Raw genomic sequence first — 27,832 nt, forward strand, 5'->3', positions numbered from 1 at the left:
ACAGGAAAACTAACAATACAACTCATTTATATGGCGATCTACGGCCTCAAGACAACGCAAATAACAGGCCAAGTGACATGGACTGGTACCGGACGAGAGGCCGTGGTTTGCCATATCAAGAAGCTGTCTTATCTGCATTCTTCTCCCCGGGATAAATCCTATCATCTTGTTAAGGCCGATTACCAGACCATGTCTACCGGTGAACACCCGTTGCTTTCGACATCCTGGCATATACTCTCAAAATGAACACACTGCAATACTGGAACAATTTCTTTATTCATTTCAATCCATATTAACACAACATCTGCTCATAAAACTCCGATGGCACACACATGATTGATTTACATAAGAACAGTGGGCTAAATAGACGACAGTTGTGTAGTTCGAAAAGCATTATTTTATCGCATTCACTCACACCCCCCAGCAATAAGTTATTTCGTAAATTTTTGAGTGTCTGAAGCTCCAAAAAAAATTAATAAAGCCACTTAACAGCAAGCTGGGAATTAATAAATTACTGATTCCCCTGCCCAAGAATTGGCCACCAAAGATCAAATAGTTTTTAAGAGTTGTAATTGGTCAATGAAATCTTGATCTTTCGAGATTACACACTGCAAAATTGTAATTTTATCCTAATAGAAAGATCGTAAGATATTCAAGCCAAAGTTGTCAGAATAGGTGTATTACAGTAAAATGCAAAAACAAATGCAGCCAGATATATCAAGAAGTGCCTAAATCCGTTATCCGTTCTGCCCAACATCCGAATATTTCAAAAAATTTAATATTGTTTGCGATAACCCCCACTTCTATTCCCATAAGATCCCTGGTAACCACCACTTCTGTTGCCTTGATAACCACCAGATCGGTTGCCTTGGTAACCGCCAGATCGGTTACCTTGGTAACCACCAGATCGATTGCCTTGGTAACCACCTTTGGAAAAGTATCCACCCCCACCGCCGCCTTCTCTCCTATTGTTGTAACCTCCCCGGTAATTCTGCTGATTGCGTCTACCACCACGACCACCTTGTTGGTAATTCCTTTGATCTTGACCGTCTGAAGGAAAATACAAGCATATTACAGAGGGTGTACAGCAGACATGGGCAAAGTACGACCCGCGAACCAAATCCGGCCCACTTGATGCTGCCACAACTAAACTGAAACCAAATTTTGATATTTAGGTTAAAAATAGATCAAGGAATTTCTTGAGATTGCGGTTAAACATAGTTTTGGCGCGAGGTTTATTGTTTTCCACTGTTGCTTTTGTAACAAGACTCTTCACGTCATACTTACTTGGCCCGCCAGTCTAGCTAGGCAAAATTTTTGGCCCCTGATCTAAAAACCGTGCCCACCCCTTGTGTACAAGATGATCATTATAGCATGAGTTCTCAATCGAGAAAGAATTCCTCCCAAGAAGAAATTTTTTCATTCTCAGGTTGGAAATACAAAAATATAACTTTGTATATGATGTATATGGCCACCCATAGTTTCACGAAGCACATCAAAGGGTACTCATAATGTATGTGTACCAGGTTAAGCCAATAATTTATTTCGATTTTCCTTATTTTAGTTCTATTACGATTTTGGGGACTGTCTGTGTTAGCCAAGTGAAAAAAAACCTGCCCATAGGCTTCAGTCCCTTGGGGACAGATGGGTGAACAAAATTAGTTACCTCCAATATTGGTACACATACTTCTGGAGCGCCCATCAAAGTTCTTTTACATAATCTAATACATAACTTCATAAACACTCTGTATATCTTTGATAGATAATGGATAAATTTCAAAATACAATGTAGAAAGATATGCGCTTTACCCAGCTAAAATCATGTTAATTATTTCCCTAGACCAGTGGTTTCTGGGCAGAATTTTGTCGTTTTCATGAATATGGAATGTGATTTCATAATACCAGCAATAGAAAAGAAAAAGGGCGCTCTAGAAGTATGTATACCAATATGGAGGTAACTAATGTTGTTCGCTTACTTTACATCAAGTTGTGTAAAGAGACTGAAACCTATGGGCAGGGGGTATATTCCCTTAGTAAACACAGACAGTCCCCAAACTTGTAACAGAACTAAAATAAAGAAAAATCGGAATAAAATAATAACCTAACCCTAACCTGGTACACATACTGCAAGAGTACCAACAAAAGTTAGATTTCCATTCTGTTAATTTGCGTTTGGTTGAGAGTTGAATATTTGTTTTAAACAAAACTGAAAATTGAATTATTTACTCTACCTTGTCTGTAATTCTGGAATCCACCTCCAGAACTCTTCGATTCTAAAATTCTTTCATTGACATCCACCAGTGCTGTCACCTGGGAATAGAAAGAAGAAAAAAATTATCATTGTTATAAAAGGAAGAAACCAAAACTTACATATATACATTTAAAACAAATGCCATTGTGTTTCTTAACATTGTTAAAAAGTGCTTGCCTGAAAAAGTCTTACCCCGGTCAGAGGAATCGTTACATAACTACATTTGTGTTAGTGTGCAGCAAGACTATTGAATCAAATATTACATAGGTACGTTATGAAATAACTTGTTATATCTCAATTTTTCTTTATCAAACTACATGGTTTTAGTAGGCCTTGGCATCTCTGTGCCTACCATAGCCTTGTTCAAAAATGTTTTGAAAAAAATCACATTTTACTAACAGTTGAGTTCTAACAGCCGAACCTACAAGTGGATATAAAGGCAACTTCACATCCAATATGACATCTTTTTTATACTGAGTTCAAGGCGCTCCAGAAGTGTGTGTACCAATATGGAGATAACTAATTTTATTAGCCTACTTTACATCAAGTGGGTCAAGTGGGTATATTCACTCAGCTAACACAGACAGTCCCAAACTCGTAATAGAACTAAAATAAGGAAAATCGGAACAAAATTATGTCCCTAAACTTGTACACATACTATAGGAGTACAGGATTCAATGTGATACCTCTACACTTAAACAATAACACTTAAAAAGCAATGCTCACCTTATCAGCCAATTGTAAAGCCATATTCTGTAGTCTAGTAGGATCAGTTTTATGGAGAACCAAACTAGATGAAGGCTCATCCCAAGAGGCCGCCAGTTCTTCATTAAAAATCATTTTACTTATGATACGATGACAGGACGCTTGGTCTAATTGGAAGAGCTCGGATAATAGAGAGATGCTGATATAAAAAATATATAGTCTCAATACAAGTAATTTATTTTTCTAAAAGCCTTGGAATGTTCAATACTTTTGTATTTTGAATTAGATGAATACAGGAATAACAAATTGAAACGAATATTTGAATATGTGCCAAAATAAATATATTAAATATAGAAAGTAAAAAATTAAAAAAGAATTGATATATTTTTATTTGAAAATCATTAGACCATTGGTTTTGAATTACATTCTCAACACCTCGCTCGCTTGCTATAGAAAAGGTGCTGCCAAAATGATTCCATCCTATCTTAGAACATTAATTCCTCATGTATCAGTCGCTGTTTGTACAGAGCCTTGTTAAGAGAGAAAGCAGAAAAGCACTTTCCAAACTAAGCCATTCCATTCCTAGAGACAAAAATGAGAAAAATTCCTGAAGTGGTTTACTTACCTCATATTATCATAGAACTGACTGTAAGTGAACAAGTAAGTTCTCAATGATTCTTCTTTAATTTTTTCCTCCAACATTGCTTTGACTTTATGGGATTCAGAAAACAATCCCCAAACCTGAGTAAACATATAACAATGTTACATTTTGAGTTGTTTTAAAGATACCGGGGGGATCCAAAATATTTATATTTGAAATCGTCATATAAAGGCTGCTTAGCAGAAAACAAGTCCAACACATGTGTATAATTATAACAATGTTACATTTCGAGTTGTTTTGAGATATCTACAGTCAAGGGAGTAAAAATCATTATATTTAAAATGATTATTTAATGGCTACTCAGACATCAGTGGATGGTTGCCTTTAAAGAGCCTTGCCCAGTGAGGAAGTGTGAAAAACCTCATATAGAATTATTATAACAATGTACGAGTGAACATATAGATATATATTTTAAGGTACTCCTGAAGTATGCGCACCAAAATGTCGCACAACCTGAATCCTAACCTGGTTCACAACCTGATTTCAGGTTGTGCGCCATCTTGGTGCGCATACTTCAGGAGGTCCTATTTTAGAATGTGACTCCACTTTTAGTTTAGGGCTTTGAGTCTTGCTTTGATCTATCTTAGTTACTCATGTATATCATATAAAGAGGGCCAGTTATGCCAAGAAAATTCTGAAACACCTCGCAGAAATAAGTTTCGATAGCTATTGGCATTTCAAAGGCCAATTACAACCATCCCAGAAAGGAGTTTCCATTACTTCTGGGTGTGTACCTCTCATAATCAAGTGTTTCAATAGCTCTGGCATTTAGTGCTCACCTATTTTTTTCCCTCATAGACCAGTCTCCCTTACTTCTGAATGAGTGGACCTGGCTTTGTTCAAATTATTTATCAAAACATACCTTATTGTTCATTTTATCATTGATGATATACTGCAGACAAGTCACATGATCTCCCATCTTCATTGCTTTTGCAGCTGCGACAACGTGTTCCCTCATGTTATCTGGTGGTCCAAGGAGTGCCTGTCATATCAGGTAAAGAATATTTAGTAAATTAATGGCTTACAGACACTGCTACTTAAACGGTTATATAAATACGCATAAAATACTGGAATCCCAAACCATGGAAATGGGTACTCCCATAGTATGTGTACCAGGTTACGGTTATCCATAATTTTATTCAGATTTTCCTTATTTGAGTTCTGTTATGAGTTCGAGGACTGTCCATGTTGGCCAAGTGAATATACCCCCTGCTCATAAGCTTCAGTCCCTTTACACAACATGATGTAAGGTAGGTGAACAAAATTAGTTACCTCCATATTGGTACACATACTTCTGCAGCACCGAAAAATGACCATGTTATTGTGGGCTTGAATGAGGCAAAAACTTGTCTGAGACCCCTTGAAGGGCGCACCCCAACAATTGAGAACCACTGTACTAAAGCATTATCGAGCACCTCATGCAAATATTGCATACCTGTCTCTCACTGACTCTCAATTGGTGATGAAATTGTTTAGAAATCATTCTACGACGAGCATCAAACTCATGGGCAGCAATGTATGGGATCTCAAGAAGCATTGCAGATACCAAATACACACATCTGGAAAAACAAAAAATATAACATTCAATAAATAAACTTGTCAACTAGAATTCGGTTGGAAACCGAAGACTTATCGATCGAAGGTTAGGTGATCCTCCAAAACAGTGGTCTTACTCCATAGTGACACTGTGTGTCCCATCACTAATTAATTAATAACTCGCTAATTAAAAGACATAATCCATCCAAAATCAATAGGCTTCTGATCCGAGCTAAGATGTATGCACATGCAAAATTTGGAGCAGATTCAACCTCGCTTTCGTGAGATATCGCGTGCATCTAACAGACAAACAAACAGACAAATACCTATCAACATACTTACCGATCAAGATCGATAAGTAATTACCAAAGTGGGTTGGGGAACAGGGGCACAGCCAGAGGTGTTGCAATTGAATAGAACTGCATAGCAAATCCTTATAGCTTGATACACTTGTGAGAACGTCCCTTTACTCAACATGATGTAAAGTAGGCGAACAAAAATAGCTACCTCGATATTGGTATACACACTTATAGAGCGCTGTGGGAACAGCAAAATTAAAAATGAAATATAAGATATGACATTGAAACACTCCATAAATGATTACTTACTCAAGCAACTCCAAATTGATATGCATATGGAAAGGAATCTGTCTCCCTTTTTCAAGTTTCTCCTGTTCAGGGGTCAATCGTTCACCTTGTCTCTGAATCAGGAGACCTTGAGCAAGAAGTTCCTTTGCCCGACCACTGGACTGGATATCCACCAGAGCATTATGGGCTTCCTATGAGTAAAAAATAACTCTAAAAATCTTCCATCAAAATATATTTAAGTTTATACTGAGGATAGGGCAGGGATGTGCAAGGTTCATGAACCAGTGGCCAAAATTTTTGTCCACCTAGTCTGGCGGGCCATGTGAGTGTGACGTATGGGGTTACATTTTACGAACAATATTTACAGTGTAACAAAGCAAATATGGAAAACAATATGACTTGTGCCCAAACTAAATTTAATAACCTTCGATGAGCTATTTTTAGCTGAAACATCAAAATTTGGTTTGGTTGTGGCAGCATCAGGCGTGCCATATTGCATTACCCAACAAGCCATATTTGACCCGTTGCACATCATGCTAATTGTTACGAATAAAGATAGTAGTTAACCTAAAATTAGCTAGAAATGGAATCGAAAGTGCATATTTTTTAAACTCTTCAAAAATAGGCATTGTTTAAGTATATTGCAATTTAATATTCTATGTTTTAATCAATTAGAGCAGGGGAAGCCAACACACGGGTCGCGAGTCGCAGATGAGGCTGCAATGTCAAACCCAATGTCAAATGAGCTGCGCTTAGGATATTATCAATGCTTGGGTACGAAATAAGTACGAAATGCGGCTGGTTGGCCAACCCTGAATCAGAGAATAGTTCCAAATCATACAATACCTGCATCAATCCTTGTCTGAACGCGCATAATCCTAGCTGAACCATGGTACGATTGTACAGAATCTAAAAACAAGATAAGATATCTGAATTGTAGATGAAAAGATAATATAAATAACAAGACAACATCTTCTCCAACTAAGATAAGAGACAAGTAAATGCAAAATTCAAAAAAAAAATATAATCTCCGATGATGTATGATAGACAAAGCAAAATACTTCACTAAGTTAATTGGATAGGGGAGAAGAAAACCGAGTAGACGGCTCAATCATATGTCCATGTATGGGATTAGTTAGCCAGTTATTTGTTTTCAGAAGCATGGACTAACCGACCTGCGGTTACATGAACCAGCCTATGGCGACGATGAAGTCCAGCAATCATCTTGCATATAGCAATCGCGTTTGAGATTCGGACCCGTATTCCTAACGCTTATCACGATGCGCAAAACACCGTCGAGCCATTGAAACACAAAATTGTTGAAAAGTGGTTTTGGCTACAGTCACATACGGAATCAAGGTAGGAACCAAACAAGCGAAAAAGACCTGCAGTTCAATACACTATATCCTGGTACAGTGGTTTGCAACCTTTTATGGGTCATGGGCCCCTTTCGGAGGCTTTCAGAACTGCCCCCACCCCCCTGTTTATCATATTTATAGTGTTATTTTTGTTAGGGGATTCCAAATCCTATTACCGTATATGCTCGTTTTACCGCCCGATCTTGATTAAGGGCCGGTGCCTTAATACTCGCCCGATGTAAGAGCTGATTTTTCAGTGGTAGATAACAATAGGAAATTAGAAGCGCTTTTGTCACAACACTGTTGAATTTTAAGCGCTGGTAGATAACACTCACGCCTTAGGCGTCCAATTGATTACGTAACACCGTGGTGCTCAAACTGGGCGTCGCAAAACTTTTCTTCTTTTGCGGATTTATACCTGCGGTGCGTAGAAAAAGTCAAGGTTTTCATTATTCTCGTTTAAATCATACTTGAGGAAACTGGAAATGACAATATATTCATTATTGTAACGATCGATCTTTTCTATATATATATTATGTTTTTTTTATATATTTTTGTGTATAATTTTACTTTAAAAATAACAAATAACAAGCGCCCGTGGTTGAATAAGGGCCCGGATAGTGAGTTTGGTTAAAAAAATATGGGCCCGGGCTACAAAACGAGCAAATACGGTATGTTGAAAGAATATATGATCAAAAAAGTGACACCCCGTCCAGGAAATCACCTTACGAAGCAATGGAACCAAAGAGTTTTGTTGTAAAAGTACAAGTAAATCATTTTTCGTGTAGCATTGTGGCCCCCTTCCGACAGCTCTGTGGCTGCTAAGGGCACGATGGGCCCCCCAGTTGGGATCTACTGTGACCCAATACTTTCAGCATTTATTGGATCTAATGAATTCTTAATCAACATATATACAACAGATCATGTAAGGCGGCTGAATTATACAATAGATACCTGAGTTGGAACATCAGAAAATCCAATATTTTCTTGTAAATGTGACATCAGCATCAAATCTCTGGCTTGATACCAACGATCATGCAAGGCATGGTGATAAATATGGTGCAGAATAGCTCTAGGAAATAAAAATGAAGTGGCATTGAGTATTATGAATTTTAAAAAAGCGATGTACTGAAAAAAAAACATTTGTTCCAGATCTACCAACATTGAAAAATATTATATGGGATATAAATTCAGGGCCTAGTGTTTGTCCACTGAATTAATCTTAAACTTTTCAGCACATATATATATATATATCATATAACAGAAGTGTGCAACCAGCAGCTCACGGGTAAGTGCCAATTTTAACCAGTGTGCGGCCTGCGGGTGAGTGACAATTTTTAACACACAAAAATTGTCTACAATCAGCTAGTGATATTCTGAGTCAGCTTAGAGCAGGGGTCCCAAACTTTATTGGCCGCGGGCCAAAATTAGAATCGGAAAATTGTTCGCAGGCCGGAAGAATGTAGCGCCCAAAAGTGGATTCACTTTCATTTGACATTTTTTTTGAAACATGCTCGTTTGACTCATAATAGCGCTCAATGTTGTATTCCTCCAGAACTTGAATAGTTCGTTGGCAAAGTAGACAAATCTCTGAAGTTTGATACTTTTCAATGGAGAAATACGAACACTGCCATTTATTCAAGAAACGTCAGTTTTCTGAGTCTAGTTTTTGTTTGATTTCTGACATCATTAAGCTTTCCTATATGGCTGATAACTAAATTACTGTCCTTTGTAATCCCAATACCGGTACTCTTAATTGATATATTGGTATAATTGAATTGTTACAATAAACACGTGCTTGAACTCATGACATAAATGATCTAGATCACAAAAAGGTAGAAATCAAATCTGTTGAACACTATTTCACGGAAGCTCGGCGGGCCATTTTAAATCGTTACGCGAGCCGGATTTGACCCGTGGGCCGCAGTTTGGGAACCCCTGGCTTAGAGTAAGCTATTTTATATTATTTCTCAGATTGACCATTGTTTCCTAAAAAAAAAAAAAAACAGATTTCTTCTACCTTGTTCTTATTCTGTCAGAAGAATCTTTTGTATAAATGAACTTGCACAATTCATCCATGACCTTTGCAGAATTTTCGCCGAGCTCAGCAAGAACTGGATCTTTTTCAACATCTTGCTTTTCCTCCTCAGTCATGCCCTAATGCACGATTCAGAAATTAACGAATATCATCGGATTTTTTCGAATTAAGGATGTCCAATATAATATAGTTTGAATAAAATCTGAAATTATTGTTATTCAAAATTACACACAGGTTTCTATAAAGTCCCTTTACAATTTTAATTTGTTACAAAGTCAGTACTCAATATATCTTAACCAGGTTTGTTGTTTTTTAATCAGTAATTGTTCAGTAAGTATTTTTACTTCATTCAATAATACATCTGTGAGAGCCAAAACTGTATATGGTATCGATAAATTTCCTTTAAATTTAAAAAAAAATCCAAGACTTCATGGACATCCTATAAAAGCTCATTATTCAAATAATAAACTGTTTTATTTGGGGTTATTTTTTCAACAAAATACTCAAATTAATAGAAAAATTCAAAAATTAAATATAAACCATAAATTCCTCACAAAAATGTTGAAATTTACTTTTACAATACAGAAAAAGTCATGTCACACCTCAAATTCCAATTCCTTTTTTTCAGCAGCGATTCTTTCATCTCTTGCTTTGTAATCGAATTTATAGTAAAGATGCTGAATCCTAAGCAGATAAGCAACGCAGATGTCTTCACTTGATCCCTGAAAAATATTATGTTTGAAAATTTTTTCTCAGGAAATTTCGACCTCTAGAAGTGGGGATGAGGTAGATGGTGGTCGACAAAAAAGGGGCTCCCGATGTATGCGAACCAAGATGGCGGACATCGGAATGTACTATGTGTACTAGGTTAGGGTTAAGCCATAATTTTAGGTATAAATACTACAGGAGGCTAGTCTTCGAACTGATAATAGGACTAAAATAAGGAAAATTGGAAAAAAATTATCGCCTAACCCTAACCTGTTACCCATGTTACGTTCCGATGTCCGCCATCTTGGTTCGCATACTTAGGGAGCACCGACAAAAAAGCAGAAAATTTGAAGGTCAGATCGATAAGATCAAAAATAAAATGCGTGGTTACTCAGATCTTTTTAGTTCCTTTTTTTTCTTTTAGGTTCTAAACTGTTTTAGGTTGATACCTTTTAGGTTCTACTAGGTTAATTTAATGCTCTGAAGTATAATATGGACGACATTTTGAACATCTATGATTCTAATATAACATATGTTTTTTTCATATGACTTTGAACAGAAATGTAAAAGTTGTAAAAGTTATTCTTTATAAAAATAAATAGCTGTTTGACCCACACAGAACAAGGCTATGTATAGGCAGCACTAATATTCAAGTACCGTATTTGCTTGTTTTATTGCCCGGGCTCATATTTTTTCAACCAACTCACTAACCGGGCCCTTATTCAAGCACGGGCGCTTGTTATTTTCGATCGTGTCAATAATTATTATATTGTTATTTCCAGTTCTCAAGTATGATTTAAACGAGAATAACGAAAATTTTGACTTTTTCTACGCACTGCAGGTACAGATCCGCAAAAGAAGAAAAGTTTTGCGACGCCTTCAATATTGAAACGACGCACTTGGGCGTTGCGACGCCCAGTTTGAGAACAATGGTGTTACGTAATCAATGCTATCTGTTATGTACTTGGACGCCTGAGGTGTGAGTGTTATCTACCGGCGCTTAAAATTCAACAGCGTCGTGACAAAAGCGCTTCTTATTTCCTATTGTTCCCTACCACTGAAAAATCAGCTTTTACATCGAGCGGGTATTCAAGCACCGGCCCTTATTTATTATTATGTTCTGTTTACATGGGCAGCTATTCAAGCGGGCCCTTAATCAAGATCGGGAGGTAAAACGAGCATATACGGTAGCTACTATTTTTCGAGGGCCTGGAAGATTTCCTTTTCAGCATTGCCTATACCAGTGGTTCCCAACCTTTTATATCTTGTAACCCTCTTCCTGAGTCTTTTAGCACTTATGATCCCCCTTGTTTGTCATTTCAGTGGTATTTATAGTGTTACTTTGATTAGTAGATTCCAAATCCCATTATGTTAAAACAATTCATGATCAATAAAAGGAAAACACTTTGTGAAATACCCTTATCATGCAATGGAACTAGGAAGGACATGAAGTTTTCTAGTAAAAGGAAAAAATAAAATCAGTTTGGCGCCTGGCATGGTGGTCCCCTGCAACTGTTCTGTGCCCCCCCTTGGTGAGGCCACTAGCCTACAATTCAGATGGGGTGGTGGACATAGAGTTTAAATTTCAGAACTTCAATTTATGACATCAATTTACAGATTTAATTACTAGACTATGTGCCATGCAGTACCTTTCAAAACTCAATTCTTAAAAAACCCACTTCATATAACAATTTACTGTTTCATCTTAAGCCTATCCCAGATACAATTGACTTTCTTATGACATCTTGATCAAACCAAAGTAAGACTACAAGTTAGCTTACTCATTAGTGGCATTGTCTAGAGCAGGGGTGGCCAACCTTTCACATACCATGCGCCACGTTTTAAACATAATGTTTCAGATGCGCCGTAAATCTATTGTATTACCACGCCTAATGCTGCTTCTTGTTGAAATTATATAATATACACATATATACACACGTACGTTACGCAATAAAGCTGAAAGGTATGTTAAGAGGTAAAGTTAGGCGTAATATTGTGACAACAGGCCTTTAGTATCAATAACTACTCTACTCTACTCTACCCTCGATCCTAATTGGCCTTTGCTAATCAGCTGTTTGGCCTAGCGTCGCGTGATTTTACTCCAGGCTTCTTCTAGATTAGTACTTACGTCACAGCTAGCGATTTTACGCTTCGCTTTTGTTGACAACGGTCATTTGAAGTTTGGATGAAAAAGGTGGTATTTAGGGGTCATTTTCAGCATGTTGTGGGTTGATTTATAATAATTTTTTTAGGCTTGGGCAATTCAACTGGTTGTTCAATGGTTATTGGGAGATATTTGGGAAGTCTGGGCAATGGAAAATCCATGTTTCAAGCTGATAAATGACGATTTTCTATTTTTCCAGAAGTTCTGAACTTTTTACTTCAGTAGGGAAAAAATAGTAAATTTTACTAATTTTTGCTAAAAGTCCAGAATGAATGTCATAAAGTCCGTCCAAAAGCTAACGTCGATAATCGCCTGTTGTTTCTAATTCCAACAAGCCGTAAGTGGGCGACGTGGAGTAAGGAGAATAGATTTTAGGTACAATCAAAAGTCACCATGTAAATCGCAAAAAAACGGCTTGGCGTGGAGAAGCCAAGTGCAATTAACAATTTTGGCATGAAAAGGGTTAAAGATGCAATGCGCCACCTCTAATCATGCAATGCGCCACGTTTGGTGCATGCGCCATAGGTTGGCCACCCCTGGTCTAGAGCCTTGTTCTGAGCAGGGAGATAAAAACTTTGAAAGGAAAATTTTCTTAACCAACCTTTGCCACGACGTAATTACTCAGTTTTTGTATATTTTTCATAACTTTGCTTTCATCTCTCAATAGTTGAACATACTCAGTTGAATGAGCGTCGGCATTTTGTAAGATTTTGATAAATTCAGAATCAAGTTTTTCCAAAAGAGCGACAACATTGCCTTTCACTCTGTATTCCTGAAATAAGAGAAAAAGCTTGTCAGAATTTTTTATCTTTTCTTAGTTAGTATCTTAGCATGCTAGAAGAATATACAGCGGCTAATGAGGTAGTGTTCTACTGTTATTAGCAATGCGAATGTAAGACAACATAAACAGAAAGCGATGCTCAATTATATTGATATGAAGACCAAAACGAAGAAGTAAGAGTGTGCAATCAGTCACAGTAGACTACCAGTACCGCAGTATCGATGACTTCGCTTGAGCACCAGATAACAAGTTATGCAAAATGATAACGCCAAAAGGTATGCAATTTTGGATTTTGATGGAGTCATCGCACACAAAAACTGAATTCCCATAAAAGCCACAGAAATTTTTGAAATAAATAAAAGTACTAGTCTCCTGAAAAATACAATCTTAATTCACTGAAAATTTCAAATCAATTGGGGAAGTAGTTAGAGAGAAAAACGATTTTTTATAACAATAACATGGGCGTAGCCAAGAGTTTTCGAAGGGTGTTCTGGAATTTTTAATAGCCAAGTTGGAGCATAGCAGCTAGCGAATTCAATTTTGACAACAAAATCATCAGCGTATGTATACAAGCCTTCTTGAATTTTGACTCAGTGAGGTTTGAAATTACGACTCTGGCTCATACTCCATTCCAACCCCACGGCTTGTTCTACACTATTGAGGAGAGAATCTTACTTTTGGAATTTACCGTGGCATAAACAAGAGAAAAAAGCCTGAGAAGCACTGTCCTAAACAACAAAAAAGTGGAACTCACAACAGTGCTGTCCTCCATATTCTCGGATGTATCTGTGATATTCTCAGAAACAAGTATGTTGTCATTAGTCAACAGTAGATCCAGCAATTCCTCCAGATGTTTCAGGACATCGTTCCATGGTTCAGTCTGAAGAAAAAGTATAGGATGCCCATAGAGTATTGAAATTTTTTAAAACAGCAAAGAAAATTTATCGATACCATATATCGCTTTGGCCCTCAAAGATGTATTGAATGAAGTAAAAATACTGAAACAATCACTGATTACAAGAACACAAACCTGGTTAAGATATATTGAGAACTGACTTCATACCAAAATTGAAATTTATAGACACCTGTATATATATATATATATATATACAAATCATGGTACTAGTATTATTTGGAGATGTTTTATGTCTTCAATCTGAACAAGGATCTAGACCTGACAAGGAGAAACTATGCCCGCGGGCCAAATCCGGCCCATTGGGAATTTCAACCTGGCGGATTCTTCCATAATTTCTGCTTTTAAACAATTCTGCATGCACTACATAGTTGTCATTATTGAAATTTGTATGGTGCAATAGGCTTCTCAGATTATGATAGTAGTCTATGTATGTTGTATTTTAGGTCGCCACAGACTTTCATGTTATGAGGACACATTAACAAAACTTTACGCTTTCTCGCTCATTCGATTCGACGACATGCTTTTCACACCTTTTTCTTTTGCTTCGTGCACTAGTCGTGTGCGATAGATTGGTAGCTAAATTACATGGCCGCAAGTCTAGGTGGGCAAGATTTTTGGCCGTTTGTTCAAAAACATTCCCACCCGTGTTCTAGGCAATCCGCCACTTATAAGGAAGGATTCATTATTTTCAGGGGATAGGGGATAACTGGAAAAGGTCCAAACTAGTTATAATTCACAAATATGTACCGTACCTTCATGCAATCTCTAGTCTTTGTGTTGTAATCAAAGAAAGCCGCGATAATGTTGAACAGAAGTTTGATTGTGATTCCAAGTCCAAGGGAATGTTGTTCAGCAATAATTCGAAGCTGTTTCAGAAGGGCAACTTGATTTTGTCTGTGAAAAAACAATCAAATTTGAAATTATAGGTACAGTATTCACACAATTTGAAATGTACAGACAGATTAATACAGTAACTTGCCAGATATCAAATAAAGTCATATATAAACAGTTGGAAACAGAGATGAAAATATGGTTCCAATCGCAATTTGAATGCCCTTTTAATACAAAGACTATTGGACATAGGCAGAAGTACAAATTAGGATGGACATATGGCCCCGATCATTATTTGAATGGCCTCTTGGTTGGGGGAATGTATATACAGAAGAATAAAAATAGGAATGATTATATAGTCTCCATCACCATTTGAGTGATCTCCCATAGTGGGAGCAAAATTTATGGGTTGCAAAGAGTGCACAAAGTACTCCCACAAAGTACTATTTTAGACTTTTAATTCTAAACACAATTATTAAAATTATTGCAAAACATAAATCTCACAATTTTGAGAGAATACAACTTTGATCTAGGACCTGAGAAGGGGCGCGATTGCATAACAATGTCGACTTATCAGGGGTCGCGGAAAATTTCAATATATTGAGCTTGAAAGTTTGGAAAGCTCTGCTTTAAATGTTTACATATATCTAAGCCTGAAATGAGAAATTGCAATAAATGTGCCAAGATATATAATATAATATTTCTAAGAATGAAACTCGCATCTCACTTATCGGTAGATTTACGTCCACGATTTTGAATAATTTCATTCAGTTTCTTCAACACCACCTTGTGGTCAATCTCAGTATCCTTTTTGAACAAAACAATTGGTCCACCATGCTTCCCTTTTCCTGTTTGTTTGACCTGGCATGATTTATTTAAAAAAAATTAAAAAGGCAATCTTTAGAACCACAAAAAATTTGGGGACTCATTTAGTAATGGTTATTTTCGTTAGCAATAACCAATAACTTGCTTAAGAAAAACAAGATATCAGCATACTATCTACAATGACAAACACTTCCACGTTCTTGTTTAGATTTAACTGGGGCCTTATGTCGAACAAGAATTTTTTGACTTGATTGTATATATATAATATTAATGATACGATGCTGATTTCCATATTTAAAGTAAAAGAAAAGCCAATAAGACTTTATCATTTCTATGTCAAATAAATGACATCTTTTGTTTGGTTGATAGATCAGAGAATTGTCCAGATTAATGGACTTGATGTAGAAGAAAGCAATGACTGACCAGCAGTTGCACAAACCACACCCTACAGTGGTACAATCTGATAACCCTAACCTGGTACACATACTGCGTTCAGGTTGTGTGCCATCTTGGTGCACATACTTCGGGAGCACAAGAAGGGCCCCCTAGAAGTATGTGTACCAATATGGAGGTAACTAATTTTGTTTGCCTACTTTACAGCAAGTTGTGTAAAGGGACTGAAACCTATGAACAGGGGGTATAATCATTCGGCTAACACAGACAGTCCCCGAATTCGTAACAGACAAAAAATACAAAAAGTCGGAATAAAATTATGGCCTAACCCTAACCTGGAACACACACTACGGGCGTACTGTAAGAAAACAAGCAATACTGGTCCCCCACAAGATTCGAAACCGGGTAAATATGGTCTGATGCCAGAGGTATTTGTAGCATTCTTACCTTCTCCCAGCCCTCCTCTTCCTCCTCCTCGTCCTCACTCTTTTTCCCACTCTTTCCCTCTTTTTGTTCTCTCTTTCGTTTAGGTTTATCAGTTTCTTCTTTACTCTCTGTACCAGGTCTGAATAGAAGGATTTTCCATATTTCGATTAAAAAACATGGACACACACAAAATTATAAGACATTTCCTTGTAATATATGAACAATGATCGGTGCTCCAGAAGTGTGTGTACCAATATGAAGGCAACTAGTTTTGTTCGCCTACTTTACATCAAGTTGTGTAAAGGGACTGAAACCTATGGGCAGGGCATATTCACTTGGCTAACACAGACAGTCCCCGAACTTGTAATACAACTAAAATAAAGAAAATTAGAATAAAACTATGGTAAAAACCTGGTACACATACTACGGGAGTACCCAATGATCTACACAAGTATTCCCCGATACTTGGAGAGTACTATAGTGAATTTTGAGACAGAATACCGCAAAAAGCTCAAGATACGAGCCCCCTGGAACAGTAAAATAAAACTTTATTGTATTTCTGTCAACTAGTATTTTCCCAGATGGCTAAGCATGACCTGTGATGTCATCATTTTCAGATGAATGATCATGACCAAGCTGTGAAGGTGAAGTAGCCATGTGCTTTCTGTGCTTGAGAGCTCATTCCTGTTGGTGTATCTTGAGAGTTATTACTTTGGTTATGTTTATTGTGATTTTCTAATTGAACGTTTTTACCGAATTAACAAAAACAACTTGATGAGCACCTCACATAATAGTTTAGGCAAGCAATGGCATTAACAATCTCTACAAAAAAAGTTAGCTCTTTATATATTAGTGGCTGCTTGGACAAAACCTTGCCTGATAAAATGTAAAAAAGCCACAAAAATGATGATAAATTAGCTTCTAAAAACCTGTTATTTTGTTGAATGAAATAGACTTACATAGACTTTTTAATAATTTTGAAACATTTTGAAAATGGAAATTTAAAATGATGAGATTGACTGATATTTCCTACAACTTACTTTTTTTTCAAGAAATACTCAGCAGTGAGTTGCCTTCCACCAGTTTCAGCGTCAGAATCAGAAGACTCATCCTCAGAAGAACTCATCCAGATCTAAATGGGAGATCATGATTAATAAGGAAGGATAAAACAATTGTTTTATTTCATTATTACCCCTGCGCCTATTATCATACCCTAAGCCATAACAGCTAGATTGTGCAAAACGAAAAATGCGATTCACAAAGCTGTCACTTGCTGAGCGGCTAGCAATTTAATTAAGGAAAGTGCAGAGCAGACACTAATTAATTAGTAAAAACGGGCAATTAAAGGTTGGGCAATTAGAAAGCAGTTTGAAGAATTGACCCATTAAAAGATACAGAATAATATCAATTGCTAAATTGTGCACTGGTCAACAAGGGGGGGGGGGGGGGGGGATTGGGAGGGGGAGTTTCAAAGGAGGCGGTTTTTGAGAGTCTTGATTGCATCATTCATAAACAGAGCTGGTCATTTAGACCTGATATCAATTTATTTGTTGCCAAGAATACACAATCAAGACCGATAATAACAATTATCGTAGCATTCAACACAAAGATGTGATTTTATATTTATACTTAAAGTGAGTATGTCGTTTCAAGGCTTATTTATGATTGTGTTTCTTTATATTTAGGCGTAACGTTTAATAATTAATTTTTAAATACATTTTAAGATGAAAACTTAAGACTTTGTTCCGCCATAACATTTAATTTCTGTGCCAGGATTTAGCGACCATTCCCCAAAAACTTACATCACTGTCATCATCATCATCATCTCCTCCTTTTGGTTCTTTCTTCAACCAACTAGTTGCTGCCTTGGCAGGGGCTTTCAGGAATCCAGTGGGTTGGACTTCATCTAAAAAACATGGCAAAGTACATATTTGTCATATATTTTACAACAAACTTCAAGACTAATGCAAAAGCAGAACCATCACTATGTGCACACTTTTCGATGATGTCATCGCACACGAACGAATCCCCTGGAACCCACAGATATTTGCTGAAATGTACAGCAATTGGAAATTTTTTTTACATTTTAATTATGTTTATTGAGTACACGTTTAAAAAGTTAATGTTGTATAGGTACACATATTGTTAATATTTTGGAATACAAATTAAATTACCATAGTTGAAGTACCACGACTACCAACATAATACCCTACTGTTGCGATTCCTGTTTGGCCCAGACTTACCATCAGAACTTTCTGGCTCTGAAGGTTCCTCTTCTTTATGATGTTCAACAGCATCTGGGTTTTCCCTATATTCCTTCATTTCCTTCTCGAAATCCCGAATGTAACGACGGTATTTCTGTCTCATTGTACTTAATGATTTTGAGTTGACTTTACTCATCTTCTTACGAGCCTCCTTGTCTTCCCATAGCTGGTAAAAGAGAAGAATTTGGTGCGAATAATAATATTGCATCTTTGTGAATGAAGAAATGCCGGCGCTCCAGCCATTTATATACTTGAAATGTGGTATATTATGCTAAGTATGTCATTGCAACACTGATTATCCTGTGTGTGTTTACAGGTTCGAATTTTGTGGGGAATGACAATACAGTGGCTTTAATCCAATACAGAATTCGTCACATGATTAAGCTGTCTTATTGGCTTTCCTCTCCTCAGAGATGAATATAAAAATATAAATAAACGAATCAAACCTCATTGATATGGTCCTCAGTTTCAACCAAATTCCTGATGTAGAAAGGAGGAATTCCTTCTTTTGCAATCACATTTTTTGCTTTCACATATTGTTTGCAGAGATTGTCAAAATCATCCAGAACCTGAAAAAAGAAAACAAGAATATCGGTCAAAGACTGAAGACTTATTGATCGAAAGTTAGGGGATCCCCCAAAACAGCGCTATTACTCCATAGTGACAGCTTGTGTCCTATCACTAATTAATTAATAACTCGTTAATTATACAACATAATTCATCCAAAATCAATAGGCTTCTGGTCCGGCATATGATGAATGCACATGCAAAATCTGGAGCAGATTCAATCTCGCTTTCGTGAGATATCGCCCGCATCTAACAGACAGACAAACAGACAAATACCTATCAACATACTTACCGATTAAAATCGATAAGTAATTACTAAACACAACTTGTGACCTAGTAGTGAGAGTGACTTAAATAAACTACCTCGCAGGTTATTAACATCTTGAATTCATACTCATGACCTCACGGAAAGAATCGGGTAGGCATGCAGGGACGCAAGATTCTGGCAATTTCAAAAATAGTGTGTAGCACCTTACATACCAGTGACTTTTTTGTGAGCATGCGCTATTTAGCAAATACAGCCACATTTTTGTTTGTTTTATAATTTACTCAAAGCAAAGTCACACTTTTTCAGTGAAGTAAAGCAAACTCAACCCCTCTAAGACGCACTATGTCCACCAATAATATGAAATTGACACAAAGTTGCTGAGCTTCAATAAAGAACACGAGATGAGAAACATAATTTGTGACACAGTACTAAACCAAACGCAGCAGGTGAAAATAAATAATCAGTTAAGCAATGTTTCTAATATCTATATAATATTCTGTATCGTTTACTGCTTACCGTTTGTGCATATTTATATCAGCTTTATTCATAACAAAAAAATAGAAAATGTTTCATAAAATGTTAAAAATTGAAATACCTTGACCATGTCGTTGATCTTTCTTGCATTTCTCATTGATTTGATCAAATTTTCGAGGCCTTCCCAAGATTTTTCTTTCGCACTTCGCACAACTCTCTTCTGATCTTCTTCATCATCACTCATCAGAAAAACTCTAGGAAAAGTAAAAACATTATGAGTCAGTGAAAAGCAAAAGTAAAGATACTTCCGAAGCATGTAAACAAGATGGCGGACACCGGAACGTAGTATGTGAACTAGGTCAGGCCATAATTTCACGTACAAATACCACTTGGCTAGTCCCCGAACTAGTATAGAACTAAAATGAAAAAAAATTGAAACAAAATTATTGCCTAACCCTAACCTGATACACATACTACATTCCGCTGTCCATTTGAATTTAAACCAGAATAGTGTAGTCTGACTCTCAGTTGGAACGTCTTTATTGTTATTTGAGTGAGAGTTGCATTTCCAAGTCAAAGGGGTTAGATACAGGAATTTGAATTCTTTTTTGTTAGAGTATGAGTTATAGACAATTAATGGTGATAATTTGAGGTATAAATTTGGTACTCATAAAGTATGTAAACCAGGATGGCGGACACTAGAGCGTACTATGTGTACCAGGTTATGTTAGGCCATAATTTTATTCCAATTTTCTTTATTTTAGTTCTATTATGAGTTCGGGGACTAGCCAAGTAACTCCCTTGTAGTGTTTGTACCTGAAATTATGGCCTAACCCTAACCTGGTACACATACTACGCTCCTGTGTCCGCCATCTTGGTTGACATACTTCGGGAGTACCAAACATTTTTGGTAGATCACAAAAAGTATTAACATAAGGATTCTCAGTCTATAATTAAAAAAGGCTTGCATACAACAAACTATTTGCGGGTAACATTGGAATTGTTTGGGGGTCACGCTTATGAAATTTTCAGAATTGAGAGTTCTGATTCTTCTGAATTTCATACTTCTAATGGGGATAACTGAATTTTGTGACAAACCCCAAAAGCGTTAAGTTCACTAAACATTTGAAACAGATAAGTAAAAAAGGATTGCATGTGTCATTCCAAAATACCCGTATCAGTGGCTGCTTATACAGAGCCTTGCTCAGGATGAAGGTGGCAAATCACTATATAAAAATGTAAATAGTAATGGTGGTATATAAAACTTTAATAACGAATTCCACTATACCTAGTTGACTGTGGTCTCTGTGGTGCAGGCGCCATTCCATCATCACTTGAGGACTCATCAGTATCGGAGCTCGATGCTCCGAAAAAACGAGACATATTTTCTTCTTGAAAAATGCAGCCACAAGATCACAAAAATTGTGTTATTTTGGCCAAAATTCTAACTGGAAATAGCAACAATCTATTGCAAAAAAAACAATGTGGCGAATTAAGACAACACTTTAATGAGACATGTGAAAAGTGTAGACAATGAAAAACATATCAATATCATCCCAAAATTCTAGAATGGTAAACTGTAATTCTATGCCTATTTTGATAATATGAATGCTCATGGTATATACATTAACAAGATTTGACTATGTTTCTTTGTAAAAACGTATCTTGAAATTTTAAATCATGTTTATTGATGTTCTATTGTAGATAATTGTCAAATTGAAATATTGGTCATGTTAATGAGTAGCAACAGAAGTTTAATAAGTTGAAACGAATTTTTAAACATCTAAATTATAAAGTGTATAGGTTTTCAAAATTAAAGAAAGACCTATAGTTTCATTAAAAGTCGACTTGTGGAAAAAAGCAAGCAATATTCTCCTGGTCTGTCTAATCAATATAATAAAAGATTGTAATTTTCAACGAGGTCAATAATAAGACTCGAATAACGAATGATACTGAACTGTTATCCTAATGATAATATCGATATGTTTTTCAAAAGTCATTGTCTAGTTATACAATACAAGCAAGGTGAAAATATACAGTTTGACAAACTCATATTAATTGAGTTAAATGAAGCAAAAAATAATATTTGAACTTTAACATGTCGAGCCCAAAGTGGAATATGAAAATAATGATAACTCGCCAAGATTTTTACATTGCCCAGAATGAAAAGAACTTTAGGAAAATATACACAAATAATGAACTTGATATTTAGACTGAACAATTTTTCGTTACCATAACAGACAAGGTTGTACAAAACTATCAAGTATTTGAATAAATTCAAAATTAACAACTTATATTATGAATTATAAATGATAGCTTGAGGTCTAGCAACACGTTACCTACCCAAGTTATGGTTAGGGACAGGGTTAAAAATAAATCATATTCATTGGGGATTCAAAATCCAGCGATAGACCTTATGTTGTAGTGTGGTTGAATCTAGAATTCAATACAAGTTAGTTAATTTGGAATTTACTCAAATACCTGACTTTGCTGAACATGCAGTTTTCAATTCAAACATATTATTTAAATGGCATTTCATGTCATATATAACTTAAGTGATACAGTTTAAATCTGTATAGAAAATTCATGTTCAAACTGAATTTCAAATCAGAACAGTACCCTGTCAAACTATTAGAATTTAGACTTCCCTAATTACAGTCTAAATGAGAAACGGCAGAAACCCTCTACAATTTCAAGAGTATAGAAAAAAACAGTCCACAAAACGGTACAATGTTGAGGAAAACTTATCGCCAGCCAAGAAATTGTGAAGATTTTCAACTATTTAGAAACTTCATAGGACAGCAGAACAAAAAAACGGAACATTGGACATGAAGAAACATTTAAAGTAGATACTGAAAACTAGAGCACATTGTCTTTTAGTCAGGTTCGAGCTCTATCCACGAAAATAGACATCAAATTTTGAAGCAATATTCTGGACACCATGCTATTTTCCAGATAACTAGGATTTCATGGCTTTTTGTTTTTGTCAGATTTGAGATATTCAGGGAAATAGAATAAAAAATTCTTAGTCATTTGTATAATGGTATTATTTCTCACTTTTTATGCAATTAGGATTTCATTTGCATTTATATTGGGTAAATAATTCAATGATATTGGTGGAAAATCTTGAATCACTTTCAACATATAAAAAGCATTGATGGTAAGAGGTCTAGCTACAAGTCATGGTTATCTATCCTCAGGCAAAGATAATAGTTGAATATAAATTGAAGTCAAGACTTATCTGGTGTCTCATTTGCAGGAAAGATTCACACGTTGAAATAAGAATCGTACAAATTGAGTGGTCGATTAGAGTGGTACCCCAATCAACTACTGCTCCCTTCTCAAGAGTTTTCATCTTCATCAAAGATTAAGTTAATTACAACACTTGAAATGAAAAATAACAACTTACAATTTAGTTGCCTATTCTCAATTAATAACAAAGAAAATTCACACAAAAATATGAGAAACAGAAAGCACAATAAATTGCCCTATTAAGCAAAGTAAAAATATCTACTGGGAATATAGTAGCCTTTCAAATCAATGCATTTAGTTTTTAGCCGGGCAAGACTCGACAAAAACCCAGAAAAATAAAGTGTTCCCATATATCATTTTTCTCAAAAGGATGATTTTTAATGGTAAGATGCATTTATCTCAATCATTTTGAACCACTTAAAAAGGGTTATAATTTGCTAGATTGGCCTGTACAATTAACTATACAACTACAATATATTTGTAGTTTCAACGTCTCTGGTTATTGAGTTACCTAATAAGAAAAAATACATAGACTACATGCAGCAAAGTTTTTCAAATGTCTGTCAAGTTAATGACGAAAGACGTATCGAACGTAGGGTACTTCGACATCCTCTCCAGTCTTATCGTTACAGCAGATCTCCAGAACAAGTGCTTTTTCATGAGAACGTAACTTTTTCTTCGAAACTTTCTGAACAACTTCACTTAATTTTGTAGCCAGACGCTCCTTTCTTTTACTTTGTTGCATAAAGAAGGAATAGAGCATCGCTACGTTCTGAGACAACATCGTAATTTCTAGATTATATTCCTTTTGGAAATATTCCATAAAACCACCCAGTGTCATTTCTGATTCTCCCTCCTTTGCTAATTTGATTCCGTCAATTTCAAAACGATCCCACAGTGACCACTCGGTGTCGTAATACTTCAGTTTTGGTGCAGGTAGCGGTTCTGAAAATCCGAAAAATGGCAATGCTAGATTCACGAATCCATTTTTAAAAGATTCCATTTTTTTGTGACCTTGTATTATCTTGTACAATTCAAGGCAAACTAATCCTACAACAAGAGAAGTTGTCGTTGCAATTGCCGGAATAATTTTACCAGCAATAAGCTTGCTTTTCAATCTATCTGCGGGAGCGATTTCATAATTTTCCGCTCTCAGATTTGACGCTGCTACGATGAAATCCATGTGGAAGTTGGTGTCGTCATCTTTTTCAAACTCAATCGGGACGAGTCTCAATTTCCCAAACGAGTCACGATCTGGGAAAGACGATTTCATTGAATCAAATTTGCTATCGTCCCAAGATGAGTCTTGAGATTGTGCCTGTGCTTCAGAATCTGTCACAGCAATTTTAACATTCGATTTCGGTTGAAATCTTGGAACATTAATAGTCGGTAAAATTTCCTTTGCAACTGCAGCTTTGCTGGCTCTTTCCTTGATCCCATACATCTCAGCTTTTAGTTGAGCAGCGGAATAAACATATTCAAAATGGGTTTCGTTATTCACGTCAAATTCAAGAGGATGGGGACATCTCTTAGGTCCTGACCAAAACATAGCACCAGATGTTGTTTTTTGGTCTGGTGGAAAGTTATGTAGTAATTGCGCAATATTGTTATAATACTGCTCCTGGAATCTCGTACGAGCCCATTTCACGCAATCAACGAAAGATTTCGGATATTGCGAGACAAGAGAGGAAAAAACAGACTCCAATGTAACAATAGGTTCCATTCCAGGCAGTTTCTCGGTTCGTTCAAAAAACTTTGCATCAGTAAGAAATTGATTAGCGGTCTCAGCTGGTTGTTTGAAAATCCCTTCAAATTCATCACGTGCCCATTGCAAAGTATGTTCAATCGCATTCGGGAAATTTTTCAACGTGCAAATTGGGATAGACTTTTCAGGGGGATCCTGTGAGGAAGAATAAGACTCTGTGAGAAAAGGCAGAACAACTTGGACATTTCCTTTAGTCCCGAGCGTACCAGATTCAAGCAGAGGCTTACGGTAATACACACATCTTCGATCCATATAAATTCTTGCATCAATGTTGTCCAAAGCATTTGTGACACCATCGAGACCTTCGAAGAAAGAATCGTTGTAAACTTTTTCAGTTTCTGGTCCAACTCTATTCTGATGAGCAATGATGTTAACCTGGGGGTTCATTTTCTTGACAGAAGCGGCTGCACATTCAGACTTGAGTTTCTGAACATCCCATGGTCTGAACAGAAACTGGCGATTAAGATTTGATTTCTCAATAATGTCCATGTCTGTTACAGTGATATTCCCTCCTTCTCCACATCCAAGACCCATCATAGCAAAATTTTTGAGAAGTTCGCAGCCTATGGCACCAGCGCCAACAACAAAATATTTCTGTTGACCAACGGTTTTTTGAAAATCTTTTCCAAAAACTGCGATTTGAGCGTCATATCGATCACCAATGGCTGTACAAGATCCCTCATCCAATTTTTCCTCCCCATCCTCTGGGAGGCACTCAAGAGCATCAAAATACAAGAACTGCTTAATTGGGTTAAATTTTCCGCTACACGCTTTCATTACTTCCTGTGCAGTGATACTGCCAATTACTGCCTGCATAGGGCAAAGATCACCTCGTGCACCATATGCAAGTTGTCGTACTAACTTCTCATCAACTTTTTCCACTTTGGCACCATCTGGTAGCGTCGAATTCAACTCTTCCGTGATTCGTACCAAAGTATCAGCATCCTCTTTATTCTGAGCTCTTGGTAAACTATTTTTGTCAGCGACAAACTTATGTAAAGCATGGAAAGCAACGTGTAATTGGCCAGGACGTTCCCATTTTGCAAAATCAGTAATTACTTGCTCCGGTTCTGCCATAGCTTCTCTGAGAGATTTAAAATTGACAGGGGTAGGCATTTTAACTTGAGTACAGATTCCCCCACTTTCATATTTAGTCAAATTGCTGACATTGCCTATAGTGAAAGTATAAGGTCCAAGGACCTTTATTTCCCTTGGTTGACATCCGTTAAGTTCAACCATTCCTTTGACTTCTGTAAAAGAAACGTGGTCACCACTTTCGAATCCATGTCTAGTCTCGTCCATACAAGCCACAATACCTTCCCCTTTTTCATTCTGTGTGACAGCTGATACCATAACCGATCTAACCTGTTCCCCATTATTGTCAAAAACGACGAATTTCTCACCAAAATCACAAAAGATTTGACCAAAAAGACCTTTAGTATCCGCAACAATGAAGCGAATACCGTTGTTGTGGCAGAAATCCCCAATTCTGAGCTGTTCTTCTAGGTTTGAATTTGTAAGAACAACAACTTGAAATTTTTTCAAGATTTCATCGGTTAAATCTCCAGAGTGAACTTTGACTGGAACATAGGAATTTAACTCGGTAATTTTTCCAACCGAAACCTCGGCTCTGCTTCTCCCAACATCTTGCTCAGTCAAAAAATACTGCGAACTGAGATCAGATAAAACAGTAACGCCATCATCATGAATAGTAACAGACTTCACACCAGCAAGAACTACATTCTTTGCAATCTCCACTCCAAGTCCCTTCATGCCGCTTATGAAAATATTAGAAGCTCCCATCCGTTTCATTGCTTCGTGACCGAGTACGTACAACTGTCGTGAATACAACCCCTCATCGATCGAGTCTTCCGCCATTTTTGTTCCGTTTTGAGCCATTCCGGGTGTTACAGCTACTATCACTGATTCTCTTGTACAAATTGATCCCGTCGTGTCGTCAACTTTTCGAAACTTTTTTGGAGGAGAGTTTGTTATATTGTTGTCGTTAGCTGAAGATTTTTTATCGTTGAAACCGTCAGATGACATGAAGGCTTCGAATTTTGCCGCTACACAAATCCCCCTCAAATTTTTCTTGCTTTTTTGTAGAAAATGAAAAATTTTCTGCCAAAATATTAATTAGGCTAAAGCAAATAATCAACTAATTTATGAGTAAACCGACCTTTGAAACGGTGAATATATAAAGTCAGTATTTAGCAGTTTTGGGGTGGGGGCTCTAGAAATTTAATAGATTTGAATTGGACTAGAAATGGCTCAAGTGGAAAATTGAGACTAATCTCCAGGGAGACTTAACTTAGTGATTGACCCAGCTTCTTGTAGTTTCAAGTATTTTGTGCCGTACGAGATGCCGCAAAACCATGACGGGATTTCCAAACCATGGCCTCTATGACCAAACCTATGACAACTGACTTTTTAGCTTCCACAAACCAATAGCGAGATACATTTACCAAGGCCACAAATTGAAAACCAAAGGCGGGTAAAATTTAGCTGCCATAACCATGGCATGTCGGCTGTAATGGCAGGGCTGCCCCTGATGGTGATAAATATTGGGTAAGTTGGAACATTTTTCCTATGGACACACTTTTCATGGATTTAGGGTTAGGTTTCAGGTTTAAGTAGATACAATTTCGCATGATAAACTGAAATCTGGTACATGACTTGTGAATATACCGGTAATAGTGCCCTAACCACAGCAAGAGCTGCCCTGCCATCGGTTCGTCCGTGGCATGAGCTGCCATGAAGTGGTACGAAGTGGATGGACCTTTCCCCGACCTTTGACCCCCAGAAAATTCTTCCTATACTTTACCATTAGAAAATTTTCGGGGCTATTTTAAGAGTGCCTTTGCGAGTTGGCGCCTGTGAAATGGGGTATGTTTCCCGAACCATCATCAGGATTCATCGTACAACAATCTGTTTTTTAAAAGTACCGGTAAATGAATTTTAGTCTAGTCTATCACAGCTATTTTTACACTAATTTTTATTACTGCAATTAAATTAAAATTCTTAGGAAGACAGAGTGATCATTGAATTATCTGATTTATATT

General features: G+C 36.7%; 2 protein-coding genes across 2 annotated transcripts; both read right to left on the reverse strand.

Annotated features, from left to right (window-relative positions):
* Positions 1–257: 257 nt before the first annotated feature.
* Positions 258–21,225, reverse strand: LOC120325422 (eukaryotic translation initiation factor 3 subunit C-like). The gene is made up of 22 exons (XM_039391524.2): positions 21,042–21,225; positions 19,875–20,007; positions 18,891–19,013; positions 18,424–18,610; positions 17,983–18,086; positions 17,221–17,312; positions 16,202–16,319; positions 15,264–15,397; positions 14,458–14,599; positions 13,544–13,669; positions 12,610–12,780; positions 9,739–9,858; positions 9,119–9,255; positions 8,053–8,170; positions 6,587–6,649; positions 5,762–5,931; positions 5,053–5,176; positions 4,480–4,599; positions 3,582–3,697; positions 2,978–3,155; positions 2,232–2,310; positions 258–1,050 (listed from the first exon to the last, which is right to left on the reverse strand). The coding sequence occupies exons 1-22, from the start codon at positions 21,134–21,136 to the stop codon at positions 776–778; spliced, it is 2,925 nt and encodes a 974-aa protein (XP_039247458.2). The 5' UTR covers positions 21,137–21,225; the 3' UTR covers positions 258–775.
* Positions 21,218–27,552, reverse strand: LOC120325421 (ubiquitin-like modifier-activating enzyme 1). Its single transcript, XM_039391522.2, has one exon. The coding sequence runs from the start codon at positions 26,814–26,816 to the stop codon at positions 23,574–23,576; it is 3,243 nt and encodes a 1,080-aa protein (XP_039247456.2). The 5' UTR covers positions 26,817–27,552; the 3' UTR covers positions 21,218–23,573.
* Positions 27,553–27,832: the final 280 nt, after the last annotated feature.

This window comes from Styela clava, chromosome 1 (assembly GCF_964204865.1).
Source record: "Styela clava chromosome 1, kaStyClav1.hap1.2, whole genome shotgun sequence".
Taxonomy (NCBI): domain Eukaryota; kingdom Metazoa; phylum Chordata; class Ascidiacea; order Stolidobranchia; family Styelidae; genus Styela; species Styela clava.

Coding starts and splice junctions, on each gene's coding strand:
- LOC120325422 (XM_039391524.2), bottom strand. CDS start 21,136: ATGTCTCGTTTTTTCGGAGCATCGAGCTCCGATACTGATGAGTCCTCA. Junction 8,171..9,118: donor TCTGACAGAATAAGAACAAG/GTAGAAGAAATC, acceptor TTTATTTCCTAG/AGCTATTCTGCACCATATTT. Junction 4,600..5,052: donor TGAGAGTCAGTGAGAGACAG/GTATGCAATATT, acceptor CTGATATGACAG/GCACTCCTTGGACCACCAGA.
- LOC120325421 (XM_039391522.2), bottom strand. CDS start 26,816: ATGTCATCTGACGGTTTCAACGATAAAAAATCTTCAGCTAACGACAAC.